At 38.2% G+C, this 27,122-nt stretch overlaps 1 protein-coding gene across 3 annotated transcripts in view; it reads left to right on the top strand.

Moving 5' to 3' along the window:
- The window catches only part of nectin1b (nectin cell adhesion molecule 1b), a 214,762-nt gene that overhangs the window by 145,730 nt on the left and 41,910 nt on the right, over window positions 1–27,122 (top strand). For all 3 annotated transcript variants that reach the window (XM_052582553.1, XM_052582557.1, XM_052582556.1), the window contains exon 6: window positions 6,665–6,812. In XM_052582553.1, the coding sequence (XP_052438513.1) occupies window positions 6,665–6,812 (148 nt within the window). The remainder of the gene's footprint in view (window positions 1–6,664; window positions 6,813–27,122) is intronic.

Here is a 27,122-nt window from a genome sequence, read left to right as displayed (position 1 = left end):
GAAGAATTTTAAATTGTGTTTTCCCAAAATGCCATTAAATTTCATCAGATCCTCTCATGTGGTAACTCAACTGTGATCCCCCTAAATGGACTTTCTATTGTTGTCTCGTGGCCACAAATGTCAAAACAAATAGAATTTTCAATTAGTTTGCTCACAGAGCACCTTAACTGAGCAATCATAGCAGAATAGCTGTCAAACGCTGCCCCTGCGATTCTTCTTTTATGATCCACAAACAGGCTGTCATGCCAGCTCGGCCGCCTGTTGAAAGTTTATAGTGCATTACAAACCTATTGATCACAGCTCTGGGCAGGCCTGCTGCTCTTATAACAGAAAAGAGCCTGTTGTCTGTAATGCAGTTGCACTGATAGGCCATTATTTAACTCTAACATAATTCAATGGCATTTACCACAAGCTATCACAACAACTGAAGAATAATATCGAGTCCCTGGGGTCAGGCCTTAAAGGATCAGCTAGCAAAGCGATTGCGATTGTGATTCCTGCTGCCGTGAACTTTATGTATCTCTCTCGAAGTGACTGACAATAAAGATTCAGGTTATGCGCTGATTAGAAAGTTAAGTTCCCATGGGAAAGCTCATTGCTCAGAGGTTGCTTTTTCATGGCTGAAAATACTTGATGGAGTTCTCTGTGATGCATTTATGCATCTCAGATGTTTCTCCAAGAATGCCTAGAAATGAATGGTTAAGAACTCATTGCATGTATGAATATATTGTTAAATGTATGGTTTAAAAAAAAAAGATAAGCACCGAAAATGAGCTTCCTATCAGTAACCATCTTATGGGACCTCCTTTATCTGGTACAATATAATACAGGTTATCTAAAAAAAAAAAAAATATATATATATATATAAGTATCTTTAATATCTCAGTCTTCAAACCTGGAGCACAGGTGTTCCATAATCCAGTTCAGTGGGCAAGATCATCAGCAATTTAATCAAAGAAAGGATCATACGTTGAAGTTGAAATGGAAAAAGTTGACTCTAAAAGTTGTTTTAATACATCCCTCTCGCAGCAATGCATTTCAAAGTTTAATTGAATCTTCCAGCGTGCATGGCTTTACTACTGTAACACCGTCCTGCAGGGGCTAATTGAATTTCCTTTTGTATGCTTAGCTATAAATTTTGAGAACTGGATCGATTTTTCCATCCCTCATGGAGCTAGGTCTTGAACAAGGTCGTTAATAAGAACTGCTGAAACAAAGCCTTGCTCCAACGTTCGCCATGATGACAGAATTATTTCAGCCTTCTGGGTCACGGCTGTACAACTCTGGATGTAACTGGATTTAGTGATTCCAAAGATAATTATTATCATTATTAAAATTATTAAAACTTGATTACATTATTATGTAATTACATTATTATTACAATACATTCTTCTTCTTCTTCTTCTTCTTCTTCTTCTTATTATTATTATGTTATCCTTTTTTATTGAACCATAAAGAAAAAGAGAGAGAGAGAGAGAGAGAGAGAGAGAGAGAGATTTTAGAGGTTCTGGTTGGCTACTTGGTGAGAGAAGAAAGGCCAAAAAGCACTGTTCCTTTTCTCTGCAGTGTATCTGAGGCTCCAATCCATAAGAGGGAAAATTGCATTTTGAAACTTTTCTTGTCCTCATTGTGAGTTTGTGTTATGTAACACAAAATTGTATCTGACTGCTGCATTAAGGCAATGGAAAGCAGGCCCAAAGGGCAACTACAGTTATGGGAATAAAACTCATAGCAGAAAGCCCTTTCTTCTTTTCTCTCTAACATGCAACATCTTTCTCCTTATTGTCACACATACCTTTTTAAAATATGTTGTTTTAAAACGATCTGCAGATTAGTGATATATATATATATATATATATATATATATATATATATATATATATATATATATATATATATATATATATATATATATATATATATATATATATATACAGTAGGTGGCCAGTCTATATATATATATATATATATATATATATATATATATATATATATATACATATTATAAAAAAATAATATGGGTTGAATGGTCGAGCTATATATATATATATTTTTTTTTTACTTACAATAAGTGCATCCAGCTGCAACCGATCAGAATCAAGTATTCATAACATACATGTATAATCACAATTTTGACAGTGTTTTATGGTTTTGATTGTTGGATTAAGTTGAGATCTGTGAAGAACATCAAGACTACAGTAGTGAAGAACAAAAGGTATAGGCTAAAATGATCATTTTAAGAGGGGATACAGACTTTTGATATGTTTAAATTCGACTTTCCCTGCTTGGTTAATGTTAGGTAATACGTCTAAAAGGTCTCACAAATAAATAAATAAATAAAAATAAAAGTTTGCTCTCTGCCTCCAACACTTTTAAAAATACCCAAGGAACACCAATGTGTACCGTACTTGTAAAATAAGTGGAAATTTTCAGCACGCTATTTTTTGTGTTATATCGATAATTCAGCATTAATTAATTTCATCATTCCAAATGGCCTTTGATTTCAGAGGTTCTGATTGGCTACTCAGTGGAACACTCCCAATATCTTAGCAGAGAATGATTAAAAATCACAGTGTAGTTATCTGAGGCTTCCACAAGTATGGTTTACACAGTTTTATTAATATATAATATCAACCATGAAATGTAGAGCATTATCAAATGTCTGTATATTTAATTGTGTCTTTTTAAAAACATCATAGGAACACCAATGTGTAGTATACAAGTGAAAAGTGCAAGTATTTTTCCCGACTTAAGTTAAGTTTCAAACATCATGACTTCCAAGTAAACTGCAGAAAGCACAGCGTCTGAGGTCAGCAAGGGTCCCAAAAGCAGTTGTCCCGAAGTGAAATGTAATTGCTTACGCTGTCCACGCTGAGTGTCAAGCACAAAGTGAGAGCGGTGTGGGCCGGTTTACAGGTGTGGAGGCTTGCGCTGCCATTGTTCGCCGTTGTGTGAAATGGTGCTCTGAATGTCCGTCATTGTGCTCTAGAGAGAGTCAGCCAAGTGATCAGAGGCTGTCGGGGAAAAACACCCCAGGGACAGAAGCTTCGTCCTGTCAGGAGAGACAGTCATGGTCAGATAATAATGAAGACATCATGGGGGCTATAGATAGGCGTCTTACTCAGTAGAGTCTTGGAAGTGTTTAGAGATTCTCACAGCACTAGGGGAGAAGCCATTGATTCTGCCCAAGGTTTGCTGGGTTTTGCTTATTGAGGTTGGCAGACTTTGTTTGAGGACAGAATCCTAATGCTGCTCTGCCATTCAGTTTGGGATCTCTGGAAGTAAGTCTGAGCCATTGTGCCTTGATGTCTGACGGAGTACTCAGCAGTTAAAGATTTATGAGAATGCATTATTCTGTTTTCTGCCTGTATTTCTAGTACTATTGAATCAGAGAGAAAGCACACGCTTTTGTGACATGGATGAAACTTTAAAAATCCGTGATCATAATCTTGGATCAGCCAGTGATTGAGGATTGGAGTTCAATGAAAAATACTGATTCATGCAAGGACAGATCCACCCTTTCTCAGAAACAATGATAGTTATATAATTATATCACATATCTTTTTTTTTTCATATCACATTATTAGAACATACCATTTACTTGTTAAGTAAGTAAAAACTCTTTTCTGGACACTTAATATCAGATCCAAATGTATTTCTTGGCTTCGACCCCAGACTTAAAAAGAGAAATATACTTCAGCTGCAGTCTTACATTTGAAACCAATAGAGTTTGAACTCCCAGAGGAAATACAAACTACAAATTATATCTCTTTAATATTCCAATTATTTTTTTCTAGACAGCAATGAGAATAAATAGAAAGCAGACAGAGTCTCAAGTGTCTCACTTCCAAGTTTTTTCTACACCACAATGATCCCACGTTTCTCCTCTAGAGTTAAAGAATAGATATAAATAATATATCAAAATGTGCTCAGATTTGCCAAGATAACAAACTCTGCGATCAAAAGTCATAGACATCAATATGAACTCCAGTATTTCTCATCGAATGAATACTCCATTTTAATTTTATAGCTATGTCAAAATGTCTCTTTTAGCTTGAGTTCGTAACTAGACTCGCACAGAGAAATACACTTAAACTGCAGTCTTAAATTGCAAACGTTTGAACTCCCATAGGATATACACATGCAAATGAGATCTCCTTAATATTTCAATTACTTCTTGAGCAATGAGATTAAATAGAGACCAAATGGAGATCATTTTAGGTTTCAGAAATTATATAAATAATGTCTCAAACTGTGCTCAGATTTCCCAAGATACCATGTTATATAATCCAAATCAAAGATACCAAGTTCAAATGAATACTTTGCTATCCATTTTAATTTTATAGCTATGCCAAAATGTCACTCTTAACATGAGTTAATAACTAGATTAGCAAAGAGACACTAAGTTCAGCTGCAGTCTTACTGTACATTTCAAACCAGTACAATTAGAGCTCCCACGGGAAATAGAAATTACAAATGAGATCTCTTCAGTATCTGAGTTGTTTCTTCTAGACAGAAATGCCATTAAATAGAGAGACACAAATGTCCGACCCCATAAATCCCAATTTTTTTTTTCTCTTCTATAGTTTCAAAAGTATGTGTCAAACTGTGCTCAGATTTTTAAATACTTCAGTTTAAATTTTATAGCTCTCTATACTTGTTTTCTGTCCAAACGTGTTCCATTTACGTCCATTTTTTATTACCCTTAATGAATTTTATCAAAACCAGCAAAAGTTGATATTTCAATGAAACAGCTGAGACCTCCATAAAGTCTTTCAAACTATGAAAGATCAACCACTGTGCAATAAAACATTCCTGGCTGTAAAAGCACTTGCGTGTTAATCAATCAAACAAGCAAATCGATCAAACTCGGCACTAAGTATATGACAGCACAATCTCCTAGAAAGCCATGGAAGCACAATAAAAATCTTGCAAAACAAGCCAGAATGCCATCAAACAGCAGAATTGAAATGTTATTTATGACATGAGCGTTAGAAAAATAGCACCGAAGCCACAAAGAGCTCACACTTATTGTGTTCAGTTATATTACATTTCTTGGCCTGGTTCCTGTCGACAGTAATTCTGTCATCTGCTGTATTTAGTGATTAAATCTAAGTGTTGCACGCCTGAGCATAATTTGGATGGGTTGTCTCATCTATGCAGACAAATTATGACATGTGACTGATTGTAGCCCATATGGTGCCACCGTGAACGCTCTCACCCCCTGCTGGCCATCAGTCACACTGCACCAGTTTTATGAAATACCCCTGACAGTGGAATCGGTTGCCATGTTGACATTTGCTGCCAACATTGACTGTTTTTGACACAAACTAGAGGCCAATCATAAAGTCAGCAACAGCTGCTGCAGTCTTCAGAACATATTTGCCCCTATAGTCTGCCAAAAAACCCAGTGGCTTAACACCCACGAGCAGCTGCTCAGTTGGGTTAAATGCGAGAATGTGCTTTTGCTGGAATGCATTGTCTGATTGTTTTTGCTGGCATTTTTGCATAAATATTAACATCTTAAATTATAGTGCACCTAAGTTCATGCACTTTAGCTGAACCCACATATAAAAAAAATAAAATAAAAAAATACAAAAAAACTTTACTGCAGTCTTAAAACAACATTAGTTACTTAGGTAAACGTTAATGGTTAAATCTAGCAAGAAGCTAATATTATTAGCCTTAGTGGAGATCACTGCACTGTGGCTTTTCTGTTGAGTTTCATCTGCTGAAATACAAAGGAAACTCTTGCTTTCAGCCCTGATGCAAGGATTACAGAAGAAACCTCTTTACCTTCACACCTCAACAGTATTGATTGAATTCACACATATATTGGCTCTAAGTTTCAAGGGTTGTGAGAATGTAGCTTCTCGCAACCTTTGAGACGGACTTAAAGTGTTGACCTTGCTTTTTAATGCACAGGTAAAACTGACAATGTTTTTTTTTTTTCTTTTTTTTTTTTATGTCTACCACAAATTTAACATTTCCTCACCATTTGCTTACCCTCATGTCATTCCAAACTACAGTAGTATGAGTATCTTTATTCTGCTGCACACTAAAGAAGATTTTCCAAAGTCTCTTTTCTTTCTTTCTTTCTTTCTTTCTTTCTTTCTTTCTTTCTTTCTTTCTTTCTTTCTTTCTTTCTTTATTTCTTTCTTTATTTCTTTCTTTCTTTCTCCATACTATGGAAGTCAGTGGAGACCAGCTAATTATTTTACGCTCAACAAGAGAAAGAAACCCATCCAGGTTTGGAACAACTTAAGGGTATATAATGCCAGAATGTTCATTGAAGGTGAACTGTCCCTTTAAGCTCTGACATCAACCACAATGTCTCTTAAAAACACTGACTGGAATCCTACTTCCAAAGTAGAACCTGTTCTCAATATTAGGCCTAATTGTTGATTAAATAATGCATCTGAGGAAAAGATGCAAGCAATTAAATTGAAACGATTCTTGATCCCACACTGCGTTTTCTCCACGCTGACTTAACATGCAGGAATGAAGGAGTGTAAACACAGCGATGTTTTGATTATCTGTGGTCAGCTGATGCTGTGTCAGCCTGCAAACTCTTATATTTGTGATTCAGAATCGCTGATTGTTAAATCGTGGTGGGATGAATCAGGCACAATTCAAAATGCTCTTTCTTTCTCTTCTCCCGCAGAAAAGCCGATGGCACAAGGACCTCCTGGTGGTATTTTTGGCATCTTGGGAGTTGTGGTGGTGGCCGGTCTGATTGTAGGAGTGGTGGCCACAATATGTATGGTGTACAGGAGAGGAAAGAAGCCCCGCACAGAAACAGACAACGATCTGTAAGTACTTCACTCGCAAGTGCCAATCAAAAACGTATGTGGTGTGGCTGGATTCTGGAATAAACACAAGCATCAACTAGAGTGTCAAAGCCACACTTCACCACAGACGTGTGCAGTGTAAATTGTAATTTATTAAGCATTTATGGTAAGGAAAGCGCCTTATGCTGGAGAGCAGCCACATAGGAAGAGGTTCTTGGAGGTTATGTTACATTGAAATATGATCATATGACTTTTTACATAGGCCATGTGACCTGTAAATGCGGGGAAAAAAAATTTCCATTGCAGTTTCACAAATTATTCCTTTTTCGCACTGCCTAAAAAAAACACCTCATGTGATTGTAAAACCATCTTTGCAATATACGGGTGATTTTGTGGTTTACATTTTGTGTATTTTCAATTCAACGGAAACGCACCTACTGATAGTGTGCACTTTTTTCCATGGCCAGTTTTGTCCCCAACACTTTATGTAATCGCTTACAGCAAGGACCAATCTCCAGAATCACAGCGGAAGTCCTGAAGAGAAGTTTCATCTTGTTTATGGGATTTCATTGAAATCCTAAAGCAAAATGCAAACAAATCTCTTGCTGCAATCAATGCAAGCATATTAAATATTTCACTGTTAAAAAGGTATTGCGGTTGTGGTCTATACCGACTGACATGCAACTGCAATCCTGGTTGACAAAAATAGTAAAGGTGATAATAAAAAAAGGTAAAAAAAAATGCATTTCAATTATTTGTGGATAACCATAATGACAAGTTTTTATTAATGCTACCATCTTTTGAAGGTTGGAGAGAAAGAGGTGATTGAAACTGTAATGCAGAGCCTGTCATTGTCATTAAGAAGAATTACACTTCAGAAACTCCATCGGAGTGAACATTTCATACTTCAGTGGCTGTTTCTGAAAGTATTACTCTGCATCATCCCACCATAATGCTGGGCTTCCAGTTACCTTAATGAAAGCATAACCTTCAATACTTTGGGGTCATCACACTTAAAATATTCAGAGAAGCAGCATTTATGAATGCATCTCTCATTTTGCTGTTAGTGGATGCACTTGATTGCTTAAGAGCATGTTACCTATTTGCTAAAGAGGTTTCCTGATTGCTATGTAGACCTGATTTGTCCATTTCTCAGTTTGAGAGACAGGTGTTTCAATCAGGGCTGATTGCAGGAGGCACATCATATTAGCAGCAGAGCCTGTCAAATCCCAAAGCATGGCAAATAAACAGAACACTTGACAGTCAACGGTTTGAAGCGCACACTTCACAAAACTAAGGGCTACATTGGAGCTCAGAAAAGACTGAAACTTTGGCTCCGATGATCTACAGTGATTGGGGGCATCTATAGTTGAGAAGGCTGTTTTATAGAAACCTATACCATTCTGCTCCATGTTCTCTAGAAGCATTTTATGCCCAAGTAGAGTGTAGAAAAAAAATTGTAAAAATTATCTTAGAATTACAGACTCATTACAATCACAACTGTATTTGTAAAAATGACATTGAAACAAAAACAAAAATAAAACAAAAAAATATTGCTTTTATTAATATGTATTACTTTAATTAAATTTAGTCAACGTGTAGTTATTTAGTTATAGTTAGAAGTCTAAAGTGGACTATTGAAATAAAATATTAATAATTAAATTATTGAAATTTATAATGCAATTATTAAACTAGTAAGTACTAGTTTAAGTACTAGTAAGTATAAGTACTACAAAGTACATAGATTTTTCTGGATGTGGTCTGTGGTATATGATTTTATAAATTAAATTAATTGAGAGTGGAGATGTTTTAAAGGGGAAATGTTCCGGTGGCTTATAAAAAATAGGGGGAATACATCAGTGGTGCCATCAGAATGAGACTCCAAGGAGCTGATAAAAGCATCACGATAATCCACAAGTAGTCCACATAACTTTGAAAAAGTTGAAAAGCTATGTATAAAAAAAGAAGCTATGTAGCTATAAAAAAATAAATAATAATAATAAAGATGTTTTAATTTTCAAACATTGCTTCTAGCTAAATTGCAAGTCCTCTATCCATAACATTGTTTTCACCAGTTAATTTTTTCATTTTTGCGGGCAAACTATTAATTTAAATCACAAATAAATAAATAAATAAATACTTTAAACATCATAAAGCAAGATAATATTGTTTAAACCACAAAATTACATGAGATAATTAGACTTGTTTTTTGTTGTTGTATAAATAAATGTTTTATTACAGTTTATAAAGTTTTATGGTCAAATAAAGGGAGGAATCCATGGCAAGAAAAAACAATTAAATAAAATCAAGATGTCTTAATAATTTGATGCAGTTTTGTTGGTTTACCTTTAAATTACCATTCAAGATAAAATTACATTGTGATAAATATTTTTATCGGCTGTATAATGTTATATTTAATAGGTAAATTTTCAATATTCCACATTCTTACAGTATGTAAGAAACATGTTGACATTAACATATTGTACTGAAACATATTGCAGCCAGTTTCCAGCTAAGTATTTCCTCTGAGATCCTTCCCAGAATGCTCAGTGAACAGGCCAAAATTCAACGTGGCCACTGTCTTCATATAAAATAAAAACACTGGGAGATGAATGTAAGGACACATGGCTTTCTTTCTCTGCCACACTGAGATGTGGACTCACACACCCTGACTGCTTCCAGAACCAGTCCTATTAGCAACTTCTTTAGTCATGCTTCAGTTCAAAAACACTAAACACAGGTAATTATATCACTTTCACCCTACACTGAGTCACTTGGATCAGTAAATCAGCATATTGCCGTTTATCCCCATGTAATAATTTAATGATATTTAAAGTTAGTGTAATCTGTCCTTCTGAGAGGGTAATTAATCCCTCACTGGAGAGTGTTGGCTTCTGTCCTTCATGGGAATATTGCCTTGGCAAACCAGTGTGAGGGTGCATGAAATCTGGCACAGGAGTTTTTAATTACCTCAGAGATGAAATTATGATGCTCATTTGAGAGACACTCACATTTTGTTTTATGATTTAAAAGCTTGATATTTGAGTTTGGAAGCAGGTCTAAGTAAGCATCAGTTGGAAAAGTGGTCTGTATTGTAGCACAACATTTTAACAAACCTGCTACACTGCTTACTAATATTTGAAAAACTTTTTATTTTATTATTATTATTTATTTATTTTTATTTATTTTTGCCAAATCAAACAACAAGTAAAATCATGTGGTTTTGAGCAAAATCTAAGATAACATCCTTTTTTATGACAAGGTAAAACTCTATATGGTGTAGCTTTCCAAAAAAGAAAAAATAAATAAATAAATAAATAAAATTTTGAATAATGATTGATATGCATAAAATGCATATTATAGCAATTATTGTAAATATGAAATGTTATAAATATAAAACATTCAGTTTATAGCACTATTTTCACTTAGAAATTGCTAGTAAACGTTACATGCGAAGAAACAGTAACACATTTAATTAATTATTCATCAGTAAGAAATTTTGAAGTAAAAGGACTGAAATTGCATTTTCTTGTAACCCCAAAGCAAGCCCTTTCTTGTTTTCTCGTTATCACAACTGAATTTTCTTGTGATCTCGACAAAGTTAAAGTTGTTTTGGAACTCGAGAAGGAAGCTGTTAGGTGTGTAACTTTATTACCGAGCTAACGTGAATGAAACACGGTGCACTTACAAGGTGCAATATTTCTCATCATTTTTTAAATTAAAAAACAGCTTTTTATGTTGAGAAAACAACTTTTTTAACTTGAAATCACAAGAAAATTTGTCAGGATCATAAAAAAAAATAAAATAATAATAATACATTTACACTTATTCATTTAGCAGACGCTTTTATCCAAAGCGACTTACAGATGAAGACAGTGGAAGCAATCAAAAACAACAAAAAGAGCAATGATATATAAGTGCTATAACAAGTCTCAGTTAGGTTAGCACAGTACACGTAGCATGGGATTTTAACTAATATAATAAATAAAAAGAAAACAGATAGAATAAAAAAATAAAAGAATAGAGCAAGCTAGTTAGAGGTCTTTACACATAAACACACACATACATATACAATTGCATAATAAATTAAAAGAAAATAGAATACAAAAAAAGATTAGAAAGGTAGTTAGATTTTTTAAAGAATAGAATTAGAATAGTGAGTGTTAAAGTTAGAGGGTCAAATAAAGATGGAAGAGATGTGTTTTAAGCCAATTCTTGAAGATGGCTAAGGACTCAAATAATAATAATAATAATAATAAATAATAATATGCAAAAAATAATGCATTTGCCTACTAGGGCATCAATACTTGTAAAACATATGTCAGTAATCATTGTTTTATTTACAGCTTCGCAAACTCTTTTTTTTTTCTAAACAGTGTGTACTGTAGGCCTCTTGGCTGTTTGTTTTCTTTCTCTTTCAGTCCTTCTGTGATTTACTCAGAATGCCTTATTTTTCCATCCTACATGTAATTTCACTATTTCATTATTTATGAAGGCAAAGTAAGGGGGTTTTCAAACCATCATAATTGAATGTAGTGCTGTTGTTTCCCCACAAGAATTCTAAATTTACCACCCAGCAATAAGCACTTGTGTTTGTCGGTAATGTAAATCACCCCGTGCAGCTGCAATAAGTGTCAAAGCGTTCGGCTGAAGCTCTAACACGCATCCTGTCGCACCTTTTATCTGTGTCAAGAGTCAATATGCTCCAGTCGACCTTGTGAAACGGCACCTAAGATGGAGTAGCCTGCTAAAGACCTGGCATCTGCCCACGTTCTCTCTCTCGCAATCAATCCACAGGCCTAAAGAGACAAATAAAGCACGCTGATTTGGTCTCACAGGAATGAATTAGGAACAAATGAGGCTCTCCTCTCTCGCTTGCTGTCTTTCTCTGCTGCTTTGCTTCAGTAACCTCTCTCTCTCTCTCTCTCTCTCTCTGGATCCCAGCATCGCAGTGGCTGATAGCTGTGTGACAAAGCCAGAGGCCCCTGGGAATAAGGTCCCAGAGAAACCCGAATCCCCCACCAGGAAAGTAAAGGCCAAGGCCTCCTAGTCTACCCCCTTTCTGAATTTCCCCTCATAGAGTCTTTGTGTGGCATGATGGCCTCCAGTTCTGTTTGTTTGGAGCTCTGCGTGAGCAGCATTTGAGCATTAATAAGACAGAAATGTTGAATATATAATCAATCCGAAATTCTGTCATGTTTCCAATATGAATAACCAGACATTCTTAAATCAAGATACATTCTGAACAAAATGACTTAATTTATGCTTAATTTAAAGAAATTAAGCATAAAATTTTGTATAATATATATATATATATATATATATATATATATATATATATATATATATATATATATATATATATATATATATATATATATATATATATATATATATATATGTGTATATATATATATATGTATGTATATATATATATATATATATATATATATATATATATATATATATATATATATATATATATATATATATATATATCACGTTTTCCCTTTTAATTTTAATATCTCACAGGTCAATACTAAAGATTTATTATTATTATTATTATTATTATTATTATTATTATTATTATTATTATTGCAGTAAATATTCGGGAACCCAAAGGTCACAATTATAATTCATTCATTCATTCATTCACATACATACTCACATAAGTGTTCCCTTGGGTTTCCATTTGAATTGACTGGAGTACAATCACAGAATCATCCAACTCTACACGTCTTCCTGTTAAATTTGATGTGGGGTGACTTAATGATTATTTGAATTATAATCTAATGGTCATGTTAGGTTAAAATTTTCAAACTAGTTTTGCTTGTATCAGATAAATCAAGGAATTATATCAAAGTTTGAGACATGATGTGAAAAAAATAAATAAAAATAAATAAAAACTCAGATAAAATAAGTAGAACACTGCCCTGTCTCTCCTATATTTGTAGATACGTCTCAGGAAAATAAAAAAAAAAATAAAATAAATGTATGAATTCCTTACTGTCCAAGTTTTAATAGTTGTGATAGTTTTTACCCAACCGCAAACACGGTAGTTTTTTGGATGACTGCAGTAGCAAAAGAAATGAAGATGAAGAAATGCCTAAATGATGTTTGCAAGCTACAAAGTTAAGCTTTTTGAAGTGTGCACTTTCATCATGCACTCTTTTGATGAAAAGTTATGTGTGTTACTTCTAAATCTCAAACTACTTTACACTGACTCACACGGCAAACTCTGCTCAATATGCTAAAACTCCCTAACCTCCGTTGGTCTCTTTTCTCTCTCTGTATTGCCTGCAAGCATGTTTCTGTCTGTTTCTGTCTGCATGTCCAGAATACGAGTCCCTGGTGAACAGTGGTCCTCATCTAGTGCTGATTGTTGCTGATGTTTCAGTGATAGTAGAGCTGTCTGTGCTTGTATGTTTATTAACACTATTAAGAACCGTTTTGCCTAGATATACATATTGAAAAAAAAAAAAAAAAAAACTTCCTCAAATAATTTTTCAAATATTGATTGCTGAATGGTGAGTTATAGTGAATATAATATAATATAATTTAATATAATATAATATAATATAATATAATATAATATAATATAATATAATATAATATACACTGTAAAAAATGTCTGCGATTTTAACTGTAAAAAAAAATTGAAATGCTACAGCATAAACCTGTTAAATGGTTAATGGTAATTTCCTGTAAACCTTATAGGGAAAAACCGTAAACTTATGTTCCGAGAATTCTCTGCATTGCATTTCAAATTTTGTTTGAATTAGATGTTTTTTTCTTTGAAATAACTATGTTTCTTCTTATTTTTATTTTTTTTCTTATCTGTTATGCTTATTAGGGTTCTATGTTACATATAATGTTTATTTCAGTTTAATGAGTCTCACCATGATGGTATTTAGTGTCTATGTGAATCACACTCTGTACCTTCTATGTATCTTATTATTTAAAAGCTGCTTGTTTCATGACATGACTTTTTCATCACCACCTTCTTTTGGTGGTTACCAGTGTAATACAAAGTTACAAAACAGATTTCAGTACTTCAGTAAGTTGGTGTATTAATATTATATCAGTTAAATTACAGTATTCAACTGTAAATTTAAGGTAAAGCCATTAAACCTAAACTGTAAATTTAATGTAAAGCCATTAAACCTAAAACGGTGTAACTGTATTTTTATGGTATAAAACCATCAAACCAAACACAGTGTTACTGTCTTTTTACGGTACAATTCTGGAAATCACAGCTGCCGTTTTTTTTTCCGTATATTTTACGGAACATTTAAAAAAAAAAAAATATTTACAAAGTATAATATAATATAATATAATATAATATAATATAATATAATATAATATAATATAATATAATATTCTGTATGTTTCATTTATTTGTTTATTTATTTATTTTCCTTTGGATAGGATTGCATCATCCTTTGTGATGTTTATGCAGTGTTTAATATCACAATGGAGTAGTTTTGAAATCAAGGTGAAGTACAAATCAAAGCTTGTCAGAGTCGCAACAAAGAGTCTGGTAACAGGGATATCTATAAGAGTTTGTGAGCTCAGTGCCTCTTAGTGGCTTTACAATGATTTGTCAGAAATAGTCAATTCCCATAATTCTCAGTTCTCACAGAGGCCTAAATGACACATAACGGCTGGTTGCTGATCATGAAGAACGCCACTGGCAGTTCAAGGAGTCAGTTACTGCTATTCAGTTCTCAATGGATAGGCAGTCTGTGAAAACAGATAAAGGCACAATGCAATAAAGCATAATATCTATCCCTAGGGATGAGTTTGTGATAATAAGTCATTTTATGTTGACTCCGAGGTATATAATCAATGCAATCTATTCCCTTGATTCTAAATGTGTTCCTGTGTAAAATAATAATGTGGCACTATTTGATTTTTGAGAGCAGTTTGGCCCATAAGTGGGCTGGTATTGACTTCTGACAACCAGAGCTGAAGTGATATTAAAGGTTGTGCTGCAATAATTTAACTTCCGTGCACTAGCAGCAAGCATGATCAAGTGACAGAGCAATGACAGGGTTGATTATAAGCCATAGACAAGAATATGGATCGGCTATAGGTTTTCTTGAAGAGATTTCACAGCACCTGAAATTTGCTGTATCTCAGCAACTACAGTAAATGATTTAGCTTAAATACATTTAAAATACATTCAATCAATCAATCTATCTATCTATCTATCTATCTATCTATCTATCTATCTATCTATCTATCTATCTATCTATCTATCTATCTATCTATCTATCTATCTATCTATCTATCTATCAGACAGAGACAGATAGATGGATACATAGACGGATGGATAAACTGAAAGACAAAAAGATAGACCTATACAAGAACAGATGGATGATAGACAGACTGATGTACAGTATAGACAGACAGATAGACAGATGGACAGATACATTGAAAATACACAGAAAAAACGATAGACAGATGGCTTGATAGACAGATGGATAAGCAGATAGATAGATAGACTGACAGATAGACAAATACACAGAGACAGAAAGATACATTGACAGATGGATAGATAGACAGACAGATATACTGATGGACAGATAAATAGACAGACGGTTAGACCAGCGTATCATTTTCTCCCCCACATCAGATTGCATTTTCCATGTTGCACAATTAGAAGTGTCATTAGCATTTAAATTACCAAATAAGATTGTGATCAACAGAGATCAATGAAGGTGCCAGAGAATGGCCACACTTCACATCCTGCCCATGGAGATCTGGACCTGAAGTCATAAAGAAACACAAGATTAACTTGGATTCACTGGCAGGCCAGGTTGCAGCTCTAATTGTAAAAAAACAAACAAACAAACAAAACAAAAACAAAAAACAGAGGGACAAAAAAAAAGACATCATATTTAAACCTTTTCTTCTTCTCTATGGATTTAGACTGCATCTCTTGACTGATAGCCTCACTTCCTTTGTCAAAGGATTCCAGAAAGTAATTTCACTTTTTTTCTGTCTCTTCTCCTTCTTCCTAACTCTTTCTCATAGATTACTCTTTTCAGAGCAGGGATTAGCTATGTTTTTCTCTCTATCCCTGTCAAATCTCCACTCTTAAGCTGCCCTGAGCCTTTCGTGGCCGACAGACCAAGGAGAAGGGCAAGTCGTGAAAGTGGCCAGACATCCTCGAGAAAACCGTAACTCCTATGTTTCCTGTCAACAATGGTTTTCTGTCAACACCGTTCCCAATGCAGGTTTGAGTATTTGGATGGAGCAGTCAACCTGTAGGCCGGTTCATGGCACAATATTTTAACACCCAAGAAAATAAAAAAATAAAATATATATATATACACACATATATGGGGGATTTCTGTCCCTTCATATTGGATCATAATAGATGTGAAATATGGAGACTATGGTATACCCCATATGCAGCTGAAAAGATTTTGTCTTCTCTTTTGTCTCTCCCCACATCACCGCAGCGCAGGCTGCGTACACTCATATGCGTCATTCATATGCTGTCGAAAACAGTGCATCCTTGTGATGCGGCTGACACAGAAGAGTGTATGCAGCCTACACTACAGTGATGTTGGGAGAGACTAGAGTCATTATTTTAGTTTTGTAATCTCGTCACTTCAAAACATTATCGTTGAACCACTGATGGCAGATGGACAATTCTGACAATGCTTTTCATACTTTCCTGGACCTTGACAGTGTATTTTAATTGGCAGTTTATGGGACAGTAACAAGCCTCTTGGTTTTCATCCAAAAAATATTAAATTGTGTTCCGAAGACGGAATAAGCTTTTTCGGCTTTGAAATTATATGGGGGTAAGTGATTAATTGTCTTTTATTATTATTATTATTATTATTATTATTATTATTATTATTATTATTATTATTATTATTATTTAGGGGGGTGGGGTCCTTTAACTTCTCTTTACACTTTTGTGCAGATAAATTCCATTTAATTTAAAGAAGTATTAAGAGTGATTGTCTTCATTCATCAGATATAAGATTGTTAGAGTATAGTGAGCTATTTAAACCAATGCAGCTGAAATGCAACAGACTGGAAAAATGAGTTCCCTTCAGATCCCAATTTGTTGGTCACCATCTCACGTGATGTCTTCATTCCCTCCGGGGAACAAGGGTTACATACACAACTGAAACATTATTTTCTGCTTGCTGTGTCTGGGCGTCTTTCATTCCTGGTGGATTTTAAAAGCCAAATCAATTGTTCAGCACTGTGATTCATACTTGGTACACATTTGAATTAAAGCACTATTCTGTGTCTCAGCTTAATACTCAATAAGAAAAAAAAGGTAAACTACTGTGGTACCTCATAAGTCTAATTAAGTCAATAATAACATACATTTTCTTTATAGAGCAATCACATTGAATTCAAAATGGGATCAAAGAGTGAGTTATTTTTTTCTATGAAAAGAAAAGCTGAATTATTTAGTTTCCTTTCATTAGTTTATTCATTTGAAGAAAGATAATGGTGCTTCTGGAAGTGACGCTGTCTGTCAAGGCTTATCTCTCTGGAAGTCTGGGTTTCTCTCTCTCTTACACACAAACATACTTCCTACCTGTTCCAAAACATTGTGAGCTACCTACCTAGACGGTAGGCGTGTGATGAGACACTTATTGTAACGATTCACGACCAGTGAAACACAGGGAGAAAGAGAGATCCAATCGCAGATGTTTATTAACAATTCCAGGGTAATCCAAATCGTGGTAAAACAAGCAGAGGTCAAAGCCAAAAAATACAGTCCAAAAATAAATAAAACAAAAGAGGGAAGAGGCAAGGAAAAGGAAAGGGAACTCGGAGATACGAGAAGATTATGAGGGAACTCGGGATACGAGAAGGCTGGTATATGAAGGGACAACAGGGAAAGACTGGTATTTATAAGGAGGCTAATGACAATAGATTTCCTGCAATTAACTGGAGTGCAATTACTGTGAAGACAGGACCAGACTAGAGGAATTCTAGTGCCTATGGTGAAGTGCCTAAGAGGAAGTGAGCCCACTAGTGGACACCCAGGGAAACAGAGACTAGACAGCATGACATTACCCCCTCCTCCACGGAGTAGCTGCCAGATGCTCCACCCGAACCCAAGGGAAAACCAAACAGACAAAGAGACCAGGAGGGAGGTGGAGCGGCGTAGGACTAGGGGGAGGGACGGAAGGCCAGATAACATGGTAAAACAGAGACAAGAGGACCAGGTAGAATGGGGAAACAGAGACAAGAGAAGTGCAACACAAAACAAGGAGTCCAGGAGGGTGGTGGACCGGCGGAGGATCAGGGGGAGGGATGGAGGGCCAGGTCCTAGAGGGAAATGGAATGACAGACACAGACTAGAAACCCAGGAGGGAGGTGGACCGGCGGAGGATCAGGGGGAGGGCTGACCGTGTGGTCAGGGCGGAAGCCCCCCAGGGCGGAGCAGAAGACCACCACCTCCGTGTGGTCGGGATGGATGCCCCCCAGGGCAGAACAGAAGACAACCACATCCTTGTGGTCGTGGCCGGAGTCCCCCAGGGCGGAGCAGGAGACCACCACAACCATGTGGTCAAGGCGGAAGCCCCCCAGGGCGGAGCAGGAGACCACCACAACCGTGTGTTCAAGGCGGAAGCCCCCCAGGGCGGAACAGGAGACCACCACAACCATGTGTTCAGGGCGGAAGCCCCCAGGGCGGAGCAGAAGACCACCACCTTCGTGTGGTCGGGACGGAAAAGAAGACAACCATGTCCTTGTGGTTGAGGCCGGAGTCCCCCAGAGCAGAGCAGAAGACCACCACAACCATGTGGTCACGGCTGAAGCCCCTCAGGGTAGAGCAGAGGACCACCACAACCGTGTGGTCAGGCCGGAAGCCCCCCAGGGCGGAGCAGAAGACCACCACCTCCGTGTGGTCGGGATGGATGCCCCCCAGGGCGGAACAGAAAACCACCACATCCTTGTGGTCGAGGCCGGAGTCCCCCAGAGCGGAGTAGAAGACCACCACAACCATGTGGTCAGGGCGGAAGCCCCCCAGGGCGGAGCAGAGGACCACCACAACCATGTGGTCAGGGCGGAAGCCCTCCAAGGCGGAGCAGATGACCACCACAACCGTGTGGTCAGAACGGGTGCCCTCCAGGGCGGATCAGAAGACCACCACGTCCATGTGGTCGAAATCGGATTCCCCCAGGGCGGAGCAGAAGACCACCACATCCGTGCGGCCGGGCCAACGGAAGGACAAGTCTGGTTGGGCAAGTCTGCAACATAAGACATGAACATGTAAGGGGTAGCCTCCGTGGCCACAACAGGAACAGTCGGGTGCTCAAAGAGTTCGACTGAGACATGATGAGTCTCTGGAAGTTTCACAGAGGCGAGGAGATTCTGGTAGTTCATCAGAACCATGGAGAGGCTCGAGTAGTTCCACCGAGAAGTGACGAAACTCTGGTAATCCCATGGTGTTTATACTGGATTCCAGAAGATCAGTGCCGACTTGACTCTGCTCATGAAGATTATTGGTGACTTGCATTTGTTCATGAAGATCACCTGTGACTTGCCTTTGTTCATGAAGATCACCGGTGACTTGAGTCTGTCCTTGAAGATCACCAGTGACTTGAGTCTGTCCTTGAAGATCACCAGTGACTTGAGTCTGTCCTTGAAGATCACCAGTGACTTGACTTGACTCAGGAAAGTGAACAGTGACTAACCTTGACTCTGGAAAGTCCATGGTAACTATCCCTGACTCTGGAAGGTCAACGGTGACTAACCCTGACTCTGGAAGGTCGACGGTGACTAACCCTGACTCTGGAAGGTCGACGGTGACTAACCCTGACTCTGGAGGGTCCATGAGCATCTGACTCAACTTTGGAGGGTCAACCGGAACCTGACTCAACTCTGAAAATTCAACGGGCACCTGACTCAACTCTGGAAGGTCGACAGGAACTAGCCCTGACTCTGGAAGGTCAACGGTGACTAACCCTGACTCTGGAAGGGCGACGGTGACTAACCCTGACTCTGGAAGGTCCATGAGCACCTGACCTGGCTTTGGAGGGTCAACCGGAACCTGACTCAACTCTGGAAAGTCAACGGGCACCTGACTCGACTCTGGAAGGTCAACAGGAATCAGTCTTGATTCAGGAGGATCAACTGGAATGTGACTCGACTCTGGATGGTCAACAGGAGCCTGACTCGACTCTGGATAGTCAACTGGAATTTGACTTGACTCTGGAAGGTCAACAGGAACTAGCCCTGACTCTGGAAGGTCAACGGTAACTAACCCTGACTCTGGAAGGTCGACAGTGACTAACCATGACTCTGGAGGGTCCATGAACACCTGACTCAACTCTGGAGGGTCAACCGGAATCTGACTCAACTCTGGAAAGTCAACAGGCACCTGACTCAACTCAGGAAGGCCACATTAGCTGCCATCCTCTGCAGTGGCTCCGGGCTGGCGTCCATCTTGTGCAGTGTCGCTGGGTTGGTGACCATCTTGTACTGTGGTGCTGGCTCAGCAGACGGGACGTGAACAGTTTTGGGAATCTCTAGGATCTTTGACAGCCTGGAGAAATAATCCAAAAACGTCTCAGCGGCCATTTTGGGCGTTGGCGCTGAGCTGCCGGCCATCTTGCACCGTGGCGCTGGGCTGGTGACACCTTTGTGCTGTGGCGCTGTGCTGGCTTCCATCTTGCCTCGTGGCGCTTGGCTGACGGCCATCTTGTGCTGTGGAGCTGGGCTGGCTTCCATCTTGCCTCGTGGCGCTGAGCTGGTGGCCATCTTGTGCTGTGGTGTTGGGTTGGCTTCCATCTTGCCTCGTGGTGCTGGGTTGGCGGCCATCATGTGCAGTGGAGCTAGGTCGGCGGCCATTCTGTGCAGCGGCGCTGGGGTGGCGGCCTTCTTGTGCAGCGGCAAAAGCAGTCTTTTGTGGTAGAAGTGATGGTTCTTCCATACTTGTAACAAGAACTAGAATTTACAATTTTGGCTATATGAAGTTTGCACAAAACTAAATAATGATCTGAGATATCATCACTTGGCTACATAATTTCAACACTAATCAACATAAATTCCATGTGACAGTATTAAATCTAGAGTATGATTTGGACAATGAGTAGGTCCTGAAACGTGTTTTCTAACCCCAATAGAGTTCAGAATGTCTATAAATGCTGATCCCAATGCATTTTTTTCATTATCAACATGGATATTAAAATCACCAACTATTAAAACTTTATCTGCAGCCAGAACTAACTTGCATGTAAAATCACCAAACTCTTAATAAAGTCTGTATGGTGCCCTGGTGGCCTGTATACAGTAGCCAGTACAAACATAACTGGGGATTTATCATTAACATTTGTTTCTCTGGATAATGTTATATGAAGCACCATTACTTCAAACGAGTTATACTTGAAGCCTGCCCTCTGAGAAATCCTGAAAACGTTGTTATAAATTCAAGCAACACCTCCCCCTTTGCCTTTTAGACGCGGCTCATGTTTATAACAGTAATCTTAGGGGTTGGACTCATTTAACCTGTTAGCCAGCACCCCGAGGCCCTCATCCTGAAAGCCCATAAACTCGCACGTGTTAGTGTTTACGAATAGATTAAATGAAACGGAACAAATTTAATCTTGACAAACTATGTATCATTATAAAGATCTAAGCCTCAAGCATCAACGACAGATTGCTGTTTTTCAATGGAAAGCTTATAAAGACTGTATTTGCTACATTTGTGTAAGCAGTACACATAACAATTTGAGCAATGGAAACACTGTACATACCAGATCCGTCGTAATAACGACTCATAAACACATCCACTGCTGTAAATCCCGGTTTAGTTAGAAAGGTAAGGGTCCACTGAATGACATCTCATGGAGCACGTTTAGTCCAACGAAGCAATAATTTTGTAATATGGATCATAATTCCTTTGTTTACATTTCAGTTCTTCAGAGACAGAATTGTTTGACTCCGTTATGGAATAACTCACGGTCAGAAACTGCGTCTTGGTAGTAAAAAAATGGCATGGTTTTGCAGTGTACAGTGTCACAAACAGAATGAGACAATCCACCGGAAAGAAGAATTAATTAAAGATAGTATATTTTAATTTTGGCACTCCCTCCTGAGGGCTCCTGACGCGGGCTGTGAAAGCTCCAAAATAACTTGGAAGCATATTAAAGCATATTAAATATAAACATTAAGTCATATAAAACATCAACAGCAAAAAATCAGCATTTTACTTTTACAAATTTTTATTAGTAATTCCTTGAGTCAGTGTACATGAACTCAAAATGGTTCAGACTCTTAAACCTACTAGACACAGAGATTGTCCTACTATAAGGAGATGAGAAGGTCTGTATTACTTACTATTGGAGAAAGCATAATTACAAATTTGGATCATGAGTCCCTTAATAACTAATCAAGATTGTAAGTCTTGACATCATTGAATTTCAGTCAGAGTTGGGTGAAAATCAATTGTCGTTTACGGATACCATAGGAATGAATGAGTGCCGTAAGCTGAATCCCACCTGTTTCAAAAGTCAGTGACTTCTCTTATAGAACAGCATTTTTGTATTTTTTTCATGGTAAACTATAAAAATATTTAAATCCAAAATTATTGTTTAGTGTAAAACATGTTGAAAATTTGCAGATAGGCTGTTGATTAATTAAATGATAAGCAGTTTCCTCTAAAAAGCTGTTTATTCAGCATAGTGAGGCCCCAATTCCACTGATATCCACTCAAAAATAAAAAAAAAATTATAAATAATAAAAATAAATAGATAAATAAATATTAATAATAATAATAATGGCCTCTAGTCTCCTCTCCCACTTTCTGCCAGACCGGAAGCATTACCTTTAGCCGTTACGCTTTTTAGGCTATTGTTTTACATAATGTTCAAATTGCATTTTAGCATTGGTGAATGGTTAAGTCCTGTAAAATATAGAGAAACATGTCAGTCCTAGAACTGCAGACAGCTGCTGATTGGACACTGCATTGCTGCAGTACATCTGTCTCCAGTTGTGACCAGTTAGGAACAGCTTCTGAGGACACGGGTCAAGAAGACCCAGTCTGCTCTAATTGCACTGTGTGTCTGTCTTAAATTTAAATAGAAGCAGGCTGGGCACACAAGGTCCTTTTTGCTGTGCAGTAGTGATGTTATAACATTAGTTGATTTTGCACTAGACCCCCCCCCCCCCACATACACACACACACACACACACACACACACACACACACACACTCTAGACATAGAAAACAACAGAAAAAAGGATAACAGAATATTGCTTTCTTGCAACTAACTCCACACCATTATACTAAACTCTGACATTTTGCATATTCATTTTTTTGCATATTCATTAGTTTTTTTTGTTGCTTTTTACAAGCAGACAGTAAACGAGATGTGATACAAGATGATAGAACCTCACAGCATTGTAGTACAAGAAACTGTACATTCTAGAAACTCGGCAGAATTCACATATTCTTTTATCACAGCCTGTAAGCGGTGTTTAGACTGGCAGTTACATTACTCATATTTAGAGCACCTTAAAACAGCTTCAGTCATTTGCATGCTTATGCAGATATGTGGTTTGGTAGAATTATGGACTCTTGACAGCTTTTATGTTAATTATAATGCATCATCATTATCCTGTGTAATTGTTGTCTGTGTGAAAAGTGCGTATGTACGTGTTCCATTTCTTCAATTATTTATCTTTTTGGAGCTCTTTTCTTTTTCATTTTCATCTTTTATTTTTTGATGAGTGTGTCTGTAACAAAGAAGCAATACCTGGAGAAAGCTTTTGTGTTAGAACCGCCAAAGCATCGAAATTAAAGTTAAAATGACACCCTTGGTAGAATGTGACTTGAAATATGGGTCATTTTTACTTATGAGACATTCGCATCAGCTAATTAATAAAATCTTTTAATGTAAAATTCAAAATGTGTTCTCCAGTGCAATAAAACTGTACTTTAAGTATAATTTGCTGAACTCAAAGATCTAAGACTTTTTCTATGTACACAAAAGGCCTATTTCTCTCAAATATTGTTCATAAATCTGTCTAAATCAGTGTTAGTGAGAACGTCTCCTTTGCCAAGATAATCCATCCACTTCACAGGTGTGGGTGGGTGGGTTTGGGGTTACAGACATGCTAAGTGGGTGATATGTCCGGTCAGTATGCTGGCCTTCAGCTTCCAGTAATTGTGTAGAGATCCTTGCAACATGGGGCCATGTATTATCATGCTGCAATATGAGCTGTGATTGTGGATGAATGGCACAACAATGGGTCTCAGGATCTTGTCATGGTATCTCTGTGCATTCAAAATGTCATCAATAAAATGCACCTTTGTTTGTTGTCCATAACGTACGCCTGCCCATACAATAGCCCGCACTGCCACCATGGGCCACTCCATCCACAACGTTGACATCAGCAAACTGCTCACCCACACAACGCCATACACGCTGTCTGCCATCTGAACTGCACAGTGAAAACCTGGATTCATCCATGAAGAGAACATCTCTCCAAAGTGCCAGATGCCACTGAATGCAAGCATTTGCCCACTCAAGTCAGTTTTGACGATGAACTGCAGTCAGGTCAAGACCCCGATGAGGACGATGAGCATCCAGATGAGCTTCAGTTTCTGACAGATTGTACAGAAATTCTTTAGTTATGCAAACCTGTTGTTGAAGCAGCTATCTGGGTGGCTGGTCTCAGATGATCTTGGAGGTGAAGATGCTGGATGTAGAGGTCCTGGTCTGGTGTGGTTACACATGGTCTGTGGTTTTGAGGCCGGTTGGATGTACTGCCAAATTTTCTGAAACACCTTCAGAGACAGCTTATGGTAGAGAAATTAACATTCAATTCATGGGCAACAGCTCTGGTGGTCATTCCTGCAGTCAGCATGCCAATTGCACGCTCCCTCAAAACTTGGGACATCTGTGGCATTGTGGTGTGTGATAAAACTTGTTATTTTAGAGTGCCCTTTATTGTGGCGAGCCTAAGGCACACCTGTGCAATAATCATGCTGTCTAATCAGCATCTTGATATCTGTGAAGTGGATGAATTATCTCAGCAAAGGAGAAGTGCTTACTAACACAGATTTAGACAGATTTATGAATGATATTTGAAAGAAATAGGCCTTTTGTGTACATAGAAAAAGTCTTAGATCTTCGAGTTCAGCTCATAAAAAATGGGAGCAAAAACAAAATGCCTGCGTTTATAATTATGTTCAGTATATATATATATATATATATATATATATATATAGAGAGAGAGAGAGAGAGAGAGAGAGAGAGAGAGAGAGAGAGAGAGAGAGAGAGAGAGAGAGAGAGCTCTTGTGTTGACCACATACCTTCTTTGGGGCATTTAACCAAACAACCCCCCACCCCCTACAATTAAGTTCAAGATGATGAAATCAGAAGTGCTAAAATGCGAACTGGTTTCCAGGCCTACACAAATACTCGCCACACACCCCCATCGCCCCTCGCAGGCCGGGGGGTACCCTTGAGACTGCGCTCTACTCCCAACCCCCCTCCCTCCGGGGGCGACCGCTAACGGGGACCTGCAGGAACCTGGGGATAGGACAGACGAAGCGAGAGAAAAGGAGATGGAAGGAGGAGCGACAGGGACGAGAGAGGGGAGAGAGAAAAAAAAAAAAAATTCCGGTTCCCAGACGCACTGCTGCTCGGCCCTCCACCAGCTGGGTGATCTCCTCCGCGGTGCCCGGCGGTGGCACTGGATGGCCCTCGGCGGACGGCACGACACTCCTCCGCCGCCCGGTGGACGGCAACGGCTCCTCCGGTTTTGGGCAGCCGGCAGGAGTCCCCCGTTCCCTGCCCCTCCGGATTCCTTCGCGGAGGCAGCAGGCTCCGGCCCCCTGGCGAACGGCGCGGACTCCTCCGCTCCCTCACAGACGGCAGCCGCCCCTCCATATCGCCCCTCCATATCACCACAGCGGCGAGGGATCTTCAGCAGCGCGTCCCTCCTTCTCCCGGGCTTCGGCACCACTGTAACGATAAAATCTCCATAATCATCGGGAAGAAGGAGGCGGGAACCGGCGCACAATCAAAAGACATTTTAATAATCACAAAATAAATACAAAACAGCACACCAGCCCCTCACGGACGACTGGTGCGCTCAAAATAAAAACCAAAACATAAAATATGGCCCAGGCCTGGTCCTCTCTCGTCCTTCACTATAGTCGCTCCAGTTTTATATCCTTCCATCTCCTACGTGGGACTCGATACCGGCGGTGGGGCGCAGGTGCAGCTCATCTCCAATCACTACACCTGGCCTGACTCCTCGTTCCCACGCCTCTCGGCCCCGCCCCACTCGCCACAGTTTAATTCCTTTTAATTCTGTAATTCTGTCTCTCGTAATTCAGATTTTTTTCTTCTCAGCATTCCGAGTTTATATCTTGCCATTCTGAATAACAGATCATATTTCATCACAAATCATATTTCATCTCATATATCAACTTCCATTCTAATTGTGAGATAAAATGTTGCTATTTATTTATTTAAAATGTATCTAATTTTAATTCCGTGGCAGAAATTGGCTTCCATACATTCCAATTACAATAATGCATTTTTAGAAATTTTACATAATAATGTTATAGTGGAAAAATTGTAATGGTTCAAAAATATGTTTGATTTTTTTTTTATATGCAAATTTCACTCTTTATTTTATTTTTTTTATGAATGTCACGTCACTTATTGTTTTAAATTCTGACTATGAATGTCAGAATTGCCACTCCTCTGTTCTGCCGTGATACAAGGTGTTGTGAAGTGGAAGTGATGTGTATAAAAGAGGAAATGGAGAGAGGCACTCATGCGCAAAGCAGCCCTGACTTTATATAGCCCGTTTGCCCTCGTGGAAAGGTCAAGCAACTCCACAGTGACATGAGGCGGTGTGTTTGCCTCTAAAATGTACGTTGTAGTGCATTTGTGTAAAATGTAAAAGCATTATACATCCTGTCTTTCCCTTGCTCTATTTTTGACACACACACACACATGTTTGTTTTTGTGAAAAGTAGGGACAACCCATTGGCGTAATGGTTTTTATACTGTACAAACTGTATATTCTATGGCCCTACACGAACCCTACACCTAACCCTTACCCTCACAGGAAACTTTGTGAATTTTTACTTCTGTATGATTTACGTATTTTGAAAAATGGGGACATGGGTTATGTCATAAGTCATAAGTTATGTCAAAAAATCACCCTCTCCTTGTAATACATGTGTCATACCCATGTCATTATACAAAGTTGTGTCCTGATATGTCACAAAAACATGAGCACACACACACACACACACACACACACACACACACACACACACACACAGAGAGAGAGACCATGCTTCATTATCTA

Source organism: Carassius gibelio, chromosome B18 (assembly GCF_023724105.1).
Source record: "Carassius gibelio isolate Cgi1373 ecotype wild population from Czech Republic chromosome B18, carGib1.2-hapl.c, whole genome shotgun sequence".
NCBI classification, from domain to species: domain Eukaryota; kingdom Metazoa; phylum Chordata; class Actinopteri; order Cypriniformes; family Cyprinidae; genus Carassius; species Carassius gibelio.
The sequence above is the reverse complement of the archived record's forward strand: the minus strand, read 5'-3'. Positions and strand labels throughout refer to the sequence as shown.